General features: G+C 57.8%; 1 protein-coding gene across 1 annotated transcript; it reads left to right on the forward strand.

Moving 5' to 3' along the window:
* Positions 1-6,720: 6,720 nt before the first annotated feature.
* LOC101334835 (interferon-induced transmembrane protein 3) lies at positions 6,721-7,945 on the forward strand. The gene is made up of 2 exons (XM_033861597.2): positions 6,721-7,068; positions 7,661-7,945. Exons 1-2 carry the CDS (start codon positions 6,811-6,813, stop codon positions 7,850-7,852), a joined length of 450 nt encoding a protein of 149 aa, XP_033717488.1. The 5' UTR covers positions 6,721-6,810; the 3' UTR covers positions 7,853-7,945.
* The last annotated feature ends 1,644 nt before the right edge of the window (positions 7,946-9,589 follow it).

Consider the following 9,589-nt stretch of genomic DNA (forward strand, 5'->3'; position numbering starts at 1 on the left):
AGGAAGGGGTGAGAAGCTGCGAAACCTGCGTGTGGTCAGTGTCAGTAGGTAGTAGTTGCACCAAACAATGACAACATCTTGATTTGTCAGAAAATGAAAAATGAAAGAGCGTGGCAACAGCGGCATCATCAGGAGGGAGGTAAGGGCCTTGTGTCGTTGGGCAGGTAAGAGCACCTAAGGGTCTCAGAGCGATGTCATAATTTATTAGTAACAAGTAAGATAATAGGAAAGGAGTGTTGAGTATCCACACTGTCGGATGAAATCATAAAACCGTAAACACCAGCCAAAGTAGAGACATTACTGGAATTAGTAAGAGAGTCTGGCGAAGTTGCGGGATGCAAAGTTCATATCCAAACACTGGTTGTATTTCTTTAGCCAGGAAATGGCCATCAGGCATAACGAAAGGTGTCAAACTTCTTCGGTGGGTGGATCGCAGAAGTGGCCCCTAGTCTCCAGCCCACCCCGCTCACCCCAACGAGGGTCCTGGATGCAGTGCTGGGAGCCACTGTGGCCACTTTTGCAAACAGCCTTCAACACTTGTCTGGTTAATGAATGGAGGAAGTGACACGACCAGTTCCCAGACCGGACTCCAGAGCCCCTCACACACCTCTGCTCTCTGTGGGGACCCTGCCGTGGCCCTAAGAACAAGCCCAGCCTGACATCCCGGAAGGTGAGGGCTCCCATAGGAGAGCTGGCATTGTCCCCTCAACCCACAGCTGACAGCAGAAAATGAGGAGCCTGGCCAAGGCCACCCGAGGCGGTCCAGGTCAGCCGAAGCTCCTAGGCTCTTGGGCAAAAGCAAATGCTTATTGGTATATACCACTGAGGTTTTGGGGTTTGTCATTATGCAACCTTATTGTGGCAATAGTTAACTGCTACAATCTAATTGAAACCACAAAGAGACAGCATTACACAACCCCCAGAGCGGCTACCCTTGGGGTCAGGGGCACTCTCAACAGCAGCACTGTCCCTCGTAATCACAAACGGCAAGCGACACTGCCCATGGACAGGAGAGCAGACAAGCTGTTATACAATGGACACAACACAGATCAGAATAAATGGACTACAGCTGCAACCTCGGCGCGGCTCAAGAATGTAATGTTGAGTGAAGGACTACGGGCACCAAAGAAGACAGCATCGTTTCATTTACATGAGTTCAAAACAGGCAGAAGTAAACCATGGTGTTCAGATTCAACCTCCACTCAATCATGTTCAGTTTAGCCCACACTTGGGGGTTAAACCGCATATGAAAAGCAAGAATGTACACAGCATAATGACCCAGAGAGTAGTGGCCTTCCTGGGGCAGGCATGGCGGGTACCGCAGGGTAGCAGCAGTGCGCTGCTTGTGACTTGGTAGTTTTGTAGGCATTTGCGTTTTAGCAACTTGCTAGGCAGAACGTTCATGTTTCATGCATTTTGCTGTGTATTTGTGAAATTTCACAATAAGGAAAGGTTAAAAGTATATGCACATAACAACACAGACCGAACACATCAGGCACCAGCAAATGGAAACGCTGGGAGCAGTGCACTTGTTAGTAACTGTGTTTCTGAAGTCATCAAAATTCTGCCAGGAAAAGGCCTGGGAAACATGTGAAGGCAAAAGGCTAGGGTCTCCCGTGGGTGGGGGATGAGCTGGGGGCTTGCAGGCGGCCGCCTGGAAGGACGCATTGCTTAGGACAGGCTGCAACAGACAACCCCAAATCCCTAAGTCCTGATCTGACCACACCCCCAGGAGGGGCGCGGGGCCGCTGCTTCCCGCGGTCAGGCAGCGACCAGGGGAGGTGCCACCTCCAGCTTGGAGGCACAGGAAGGCCACTCGGGGACTCACACCCTGGCTACGCCTGGACTGGGCGGCACTAAGGAACCCCACATTCACACCTGGTCAGGAAGACCTGGGGGCGCTCCTTCCTGTGTGCGAAATACACTCTCCCCCAGGGGGACCATCCCAAAGTCTCCTCCAGCCCCACGAAGGTCAAAAGTGATGCGAAGGAGGCCTAGCCATGCCTCCTGGCAAGCAGCACGGCTAAGAGGCCAGATCACTGACCCCCAAACCCGCAGTGTCAACTGAGCAGCAGAAAGGCGGTGGACACGGACGTGGGGTCCGAAGTCCTCTGGGTGGCTGTGCTGAGGACCCCGGCCCAGGGTGGATGCACTCCTGGACTAGACCGGCGGGGCACACCACCTGCCGTTCTCCATGGCCTTTGGGTGCTGAGGTGGGCACTGGAGACCCCAAAGCTTTCCCATCCCCTTCTCGCCCACAGAGAGTCGGGGTCCCAGGGTTATTTTAAGTCTCGAGCCAGCACAGTCTCTTCGGGTCCAGGCCGATGATTTTTGGGGGGACAGTATCTCTCTTTCACATGTGTAATCGACTTTTAAAACTTGGACTTAATTTCAGTCAGGTTCAGATGTCAAAGTCATGCCCGGAGCTCCTTTCCCCACAGTTCTCGTTTCTGCTGCTTTTCTCTGCATCTTCACCCCCTACTCCTCCCGCCCACCCTCCCCCCCGCGCGAGGCAGGTACCCGGGCGTGTCGGGCTGACGTGGACAAGCTGCGCCCTGACTGGAGTATAACTCGAGAGCTTTGTGATTTTATCTTTCACTGCTTCTGGTGGAGAAGCTATCGCTCTTCTAACCCCCCAAGTCCCTGCCCTGGACTTCCTCTATTTCCGTTCATTCCTGCCCACCCGCCAGCCCTTCTCTCTGAGCCCAGAGGCCAGAACACGCAGCCAACAGTGAACAGCATGCGATGGGCCTTTGGCAGCCAGCAGCGGGGGTTCTAGGGCTACAGGGTTCTAGGTTCTTGGTCCGCCTTCCAAATATCACAGGGAGCCAGCTGACCCTCCCTTTCCTCGCTGCTTGTATTAGTCGGGGTTCCCTGGAGAAACAGACCCCCGTATACTTAGATGAGACTTGTCATAAGGAGGGGGACCAGGGCAGCCGCGGGGCCGCCAGGCTGAGGCCAGGGCCCAGTCGGAAGGAGCTTCTGCCCTCTTCCGCCCTCTCCTACTCGGCCCTCGGAGGGGTTGGACAGACGGCCCACACTGTGGAGGGGGTCTGCTTTACTCGGCGCGCCTTTCAAAGTGAAGCTCATCCAGGAAGACCCCCGAGACACGCCAGGATAACCTCTGACCCGGCGTCTGGGCCCTGCGCCCCGGCCGGGCTGACACAGGAAATTCACATCACGCTTCTCCACGTGGGTTGGATCTCTCCCGCCTCGGGAACGTAGCTTTTCGTTGCGGCCTCCGGGCCCGGGCCCGAGGCGCGTTTACGGCGCTGCGCCGCGGCGGTCGGGGCGAGCTGCACGGTGCTCTGACGACGAGTGATCTGGGATCTTAACGGCGGCCAAGAAAGCTCTGTTCCTGCTTCTGCTGCCACCTGACGTGGGCTGGCGGCCGTCAGCGGCGGGTCCCCCTCACCACCGGGGCCCAGGGTGAAGCTCCCATCGCGGGCTTCGTGACCACCACAGGGATGTGCGGAGTCCGCGTGATGCCCGCGAGTGACCCCGCACCTGCGCCCGCGTCCCAGGTGCTGCGGGACTTGGTGGGGGAGGGGTGGCGGGGTGCGGCTCCGCGCTCCGCGCACTGGGAGTGAGGGTGTGAGGGGCCAGAGCCTCCCCCGAAACTCCCGGAAGACGGCGGCCCCGCCGGCCCTGCCTCCGGCTGCTCTCACGTCTGTGCTGATTGTCTGCGGTCCCGGGGCAGCTGGTCTGTGAGCGCGGGCTCCCTGCCCGCTGTCGCTCCGCCGTGTACCAGCTGCGACGGGGCGCTGCAGCATCAGCACCACCCCGAGGGGCTGGCCCTCACGCCTCCAAGAGAGGGGACCTCCTCAAGGACAGCGTGTCAGAGTGCCTGTGGCCACGGCGGATGCTCTGTGCTCCTGATTTCCCTGTGAAGCAGAACTCTGTTGATTCTCTACTCCATTCTGGCCAGCAAGAGGCCCTGTAGAGACTTGCTTTTTCCTTAAAATGTTAATTCATGCAACTCCAGAGGCTAGGCTTAACAAAAGGAAGAGATATCTTTCTACATCCTAGACATGTTCAATATCTGGTTTTATACCGTGTTAATCTGAGCAGGTTCACAGATGGATCTCGTTTCCCTGTGTAGTTAGAAAGCTAGGTGACCCTAACTGTTACAGGTTGTTCTGGTCTCTCTGATTATTGGTCCTTGGAAATTCATTAGGAAAAGTTGTGTAAAACCCCTAAAACTTTGCAGAGGAATGGCACCTTCCAAGGGGATCGGCCAGCTGTACCATCCCCTCCTGCCTCCACCACCTCGCCTGCTGCGCAGGGACCCAGCACAGACTCCGAGAGACCCTGCCCCGCCTGAGAAAGGACCTCAGACTTGGGGAGCTGGTGGAGGGGCGTCTCCACAAGATGACATGTCCCTTCTGGGGCCTACTGTTGCAAGTAGAAGGGGTCAGACCCTCTTTTCTTTTGCCTACAGATCACCATGGCATGCGCATAGCAGAGTGTGAGCTGCAAACCCAATTTAAACTATCCCAGTAGCCACGTTAAGAGAGAAAAAGAACAGGTGAGGTTTATTTTAAGGATCTGTTTTCTTTGAACCTAAATATAGAAAATATTATAACAACATATCATTAATGAAAGGTATTATTTTTTTAAATAAATAAATAAATTTATTTATTTATTTTTGGCTGCGTTGGGTCCTCATTGTGGCGCGTGGACTTTCTCTAGTTGCGGGGAGCGGGGGCTACTCTTCGTTGCGGCGGGCGGGCTTCTCACTGCGGTGGCTTCTCTTATTGTGGACTAGATGCACAGGCTTCAGTAGTGGCGTGCGGGCTCAGTAGTTGTGGCACGCGGGGGCTTAGTTGCTCCGCGGCATGTGGGATCTTCCCGGACCAGGGCTCGAACCCGTGTCCCCTGCATTGGCAGGCGGATTCTTCACCACTGTGCCACCAGGGAAGCCCCATGAACGATATTATTGATGAAATATTTTATATCTTAACAAAAAATTCTTTTTTTCTCACCAAGCTTTCAAGGACAGCTGATATGAGACTTATGCATACATCTTTTCTCCACTGGAACCCTCCACGTTCCCGGGCCTGGTGGCCACTGTGAAGCGCTGGAGCAGAGCCACCCTGGAGGCTGTTGTAGGAGTGGGAGCTGGCAGGGAGGACCCCCAGGTGGGGCAGCAGGAGGGCGGCCACCAAGTTCATTCCCCCAGCCTGACAAGGGGAGGGCACAGGGGACTTGGAAGCTCCTGGAGAAAAGGCAGCCACCCTGCCCTGGGTGGGGGGCTCTCAGACGGCAGAGCAGGAGGGGCTGGGGGGAGCCAGATGGACATCGGCATGGAGGGGGCTGCGGGAGAGGCGGGTCAGGGGCCAGGCCTACTATGTGCGTTACTTCTCTGTGACGGGGAAACAGCACAGCGCTCATTGCCCCTGAGACACCGCAACGGCCTCACCGCAAGACACACACCGTTCTCTGCTCCGATGTCACCATCTTGCTGTGGGGTGGACAGAGTCAGTAAGAGGAAAGCGTGTAATTCAGGAAGGCTCTGGGCGGTGGAGGCACTGACCCTTCCCGAGGCCCCTCCATGCTGCCCCTTAAGCTCCTTGGTCGGCATATCAAATGTGGGGGGGGGGGCGGGAGGGAGGAAGGAATGACGGGGCTGAGCAAATATGCAGGCCCTGGGCTCCTAGCTGCCACCAGATGCTCTGGACCCTGGGGTCTCCCACCACAGCTGCCTCCTCAGGTCACGCGGAGCCCAGTGTCCCCACACCCGGGAGCCCTTGGGAGATCATGGGAGGCTCCTTTGGGGCAGGCCACCCAGGCTGCTGGCTGCTGACCTGCAACCAGGAAGGACCCAGACCAGCCTGGAGCAGGGACTCAGGGCCAGGAAGGCCAGTGCATTTCCGAGGGGAGGGCGGTGCAGTGAGGGGTGGGCCGTGGGCCAGGGCTCGCTCTGGGGGCTGGGGTGTGGAGGCTGAGTGAGGCTCTGGGAGGGGCCCTGCGTGAGGACAGCGGGGCTGCAGCAGGCTTGGGCCTGAGACCCCCGGGCTGGGGAAGCGTCCCGGGGCCCGACCACACCCCTAAGTAGGGAGGTGGGGTGGCTGAGACGGGGCCTGGCTCGGGTGTGAAGGGGAGCAGAACTCATTACCCCAAATGTGCCTCTTCGCCATATTGATTACTTTAAGCTGCTTATTTTTAAGCAATAGGACACCTGGGAGGAGCCAGCCTTTCGAAAGACACTTACGCGCACAAGGGAAACCTCCAGGCAAGTGTGTCTCCTCCTGTGTGGGGATGAGGGGGACGGCCGCATTTCTAGAGACTCTTGTGGCTGGAGAAGCTCCGCAGGAAACCTTACCATTGTTTATGTGCTTTTCCTTGTCACCTCCCAGAGGGGCCTCTCTTCCCCACCCCGCAACACCTTCTGTCTTTAGCTGGAGGTGGCATTTAAGGTGGTGGCTTTAGCATTTCGGGGAGTCACTCAGTTTTCCTGGGTCTCTCCCATGTATACAGGAGGTATACATGTTATTAAACTTTTATTTGTTTTTCTTCTGTTAAACTGTCTTTTTATTACAGTGGGGTCTCAACCAAGAACCTGGGAAGGTAGAAGGAAAGTCTTCTGCCCCTTCCAGCCTCTGGGACGGGAAGCTCCCTCCAAGCCCTCAGCCTTCCTCCCATTCACGCTGGTGTAACCTGACACTCGGAGGTTCTCATCCCGCCTCCTAGGACCAGCCCATCCCAAATTCCCCAACTTCCAGGAAAAGGAAACTTAAGTGAAATCGAAACTACTGGGGAAAGGGAGGACCCCTGAGATTGTCCAGGCACCTGGATCACAGCTGCCTCATGTCCACCATGAACCACACATCCCAACCGTTCTTCAATGGTGCCCACAGCGGGATCCCCCCGAACTATGAGATGCTCAAGGAGGAGCACGAGGTGGCCATGCTGGGGGCTCCCCAGAGCCAGGCCCCCGTGACGACCACGGTGATCAACATCCGCAGCGAGACCTCGGTGCCCGACCACATCGTCTGGTCCCTGTTCAACACGATCTTCATGAACTGGTGCTGCCTGGGCTTCGTGGCGTTCGCCTACTCCGTGAAGGTGGGTGGGCGCCTGGGGGGTTCTCCAAGGAAGTGTGTGTGAGCCTGGAGAGGCCCCCCCCCGCCTGGCTGGCATGTGGGGTGTGGAGAGCCCTTGTGTGTATTGTTCTGTGTGTGTGTGGCTTGGGGGATCACTCCCAGTGAGAGTTCACAGCGAGGCTGCAGGGGCACACATGGGGATGGGGGGCTATGTCTCCACCATCCCAGGAAGTTCTCCTTCCCAGCCTCATTAGAGATGTTACATCCTTCACACTTCGGATTCAGACCTCGAGTCTGGTCCAGAAAAGAAAAAGGTACTGAAAGGGCACTGACCACTGGTGCGGTGAGTGGCCAGCAAAGGGGACAGAGCAGAGGGAGGGTGAGCCCTGGGGCCTCCCGGAGAGGCTGAGAGTCCGTGAGGAAGCAGATCGAGGCCCAAGGAGGGGACGGGGGCCCACCGGGCACTGTCCTGCTTGGGCTCCGGGGAACGGGCAGGGGTGGGTCCCCATGTGGGTGAACGGGCCCTGGGGGACGAGCAGGGGAGGGCCTGAGTCACAGCACCTGGCTGTCACCTGGCCCAGCTCCAGGACCCCTCACCGTCTCTTCTCCCCCAGTCTAGGGACCGGAAGATGGTGGGCGATGTCACTGGGGCCCAGAGCTATGCCTCCACCGCCAAGTGCCTGAACATCTGCGCCCTGGTCCTGGGCATCCTTCTCATCACCGTCTTGATCGTTGTTTCCGCCACTGGCTCCGTGATGATTTTTCAAGCGGTTTCCCAGGTCATGCAGGATTATGGAGGCAACTAGTAGCTGCCGGCAGCCCGAGGCAGTCACCCCTTTTCACTGCAGTTTACACACGCATCTGTCCACAGCTGAATGAAATAAAGCATTTGTATGTGAGGGTGTTGTGTGTTTTTGTTTTGTTTTGTTTTGTTTTTGCGGTACTTGGGCCTCTCACTGTTGTGGCCTCTCCTGTTGCGGAGCACAGGCTCCGGATGCGCAGGCTCAGCGGCCATGGCTCACGGGCCCAGCTGCTCCGCGGCACGTGGGATCCTCCCGGACCGGGGCACGAACCCGTGTCCCCTGCATCGGCAGGCGGACTCTCAACCACTGCGCCACCAGGGAAGCCCGGGTGCTGTGTTTTGACCTGGGGAGGGGGCCCTGTTGAGAGTCCCAGCCTGCCCCTGAGACTGAGCCCCTCCCCCCCGTCCCATCTGCTCTGCTGCTCTGAGTGGGACCTGCCAAGTCCTAAGGCTTTGCCTGTTTTTGGCCTTGAGCTGGGGCAGCAGCAATTGGACAGGCGTTTGGGGTGGTGCCTTCCTCTGGGGAAGGGTCATGCCAGGTCCAGAACACCCTTGACCCTGTTGACAAAATACAAAACAAAACAAACGAAGCCCGCAGATAAGAAAAGAGTTTATTTGGAGTTTTAGGATTTGCAATCTGAGAAGTGCAGATTCAAGTAGCAAGTCAGACGTGCTGCGAGGAAAGTACAAGCGCTGGGGGTTCTAAACACAACAAAGACATTCCAGAGAAGTTACAGGGCTTGTTTACGAAGCGGGATCGGTGCCAGCAGGCAGTGGGTCACATGTCAGCAGCTGATTGGCTGCTAAACTGAGGCTTCCAGGGAGTAAAGACAACAGGTTCCAAGTGGTCCCAGGACGGCCAGGACGTGTGCAAATTCCAGGTCCGCAGTGGCTCCCCTGCTCCCTTGCAGACCCTTTGACATGTGTCTCCACTTTGCTGTTCCTGGTCCATGGCCCCAAGGACCCCGTCAGCTCAGGAAGGCTACAAGAGTGCGCGGGCCACCGCTGCAGAGACAGCCCCCAGGAGGAGGAGAAACCCCTGCCCTGCCCCGGAAATCAGCCCCCATCCCTGGTTCTGTCAGGCCTCTAGATGTGTGGGCACTTGGGGTGCCCCAGGGCAGACCCTGCCCACAACCAGCTGGGCAGGTGCGGTGTGAGGTGGGGTGGCCCTAGCCTCCCCTTCGTACCCTGACACCCGACCCCAGCTGTGGATCCCCTCCCGACCCGCACCCACGCCCCTTTATCTGTCCCCAGCTGCAGTCCCGACTCCAGGAGATGGCCAAGGGGCTGGGGTCTCAGGGTGGCCATGAGGGAGCCCCTCTCCCCGGGGGTCTGTCACACGTGAGCAGGGAGGGGACAGCCCCAAGGAAGTGCGGGAGGAGGGGAGGCTGGCAGACCTGCCCCTCTGGATTGGGAAGGACTGACGCCAAGGTGAGGAGGGGCCCGCAGCCAGTAAAGCCCTGGAGTCCGGCAGGGGGCGCTGCCCAAGCGACTCAGACCCCTGCTGGGTGGGCTGGGCAGGTGGAAGCTTCCCGGACCAGCAGCGCTCAGGAAGGGAGCCAGGGGCGAGGCCAGGAGAGATGATCGTTCCCCCCACCCCCACCCCGAGCGCGTCTGTCCTGCTCTGCCCTCACTCCCTCGGGACCAGACCTGGGCGGGGCATCTTCAGGAATCCTAAGGGCAGACTTCCTCCAGGCCAGACTCCAGGCAAAGCTGGCCTGCCACCTAGCAGGATCCTCAC

Source organism: Tursiops truncatus, chromosome 8 (assembly GCF_011762595.2).
Source record: "Tursiops truncatus isolate mTurTru1 chromosome 8, mTurTru1.mat.Y, whole genome shotgun sequence".
NCBI classification, from domain to species: Eukaryota; Metazoa; Chordata; class Mammalia; order Artiodactyla; family Delphinidae; genus Tursiops; species Tursiops truncatus.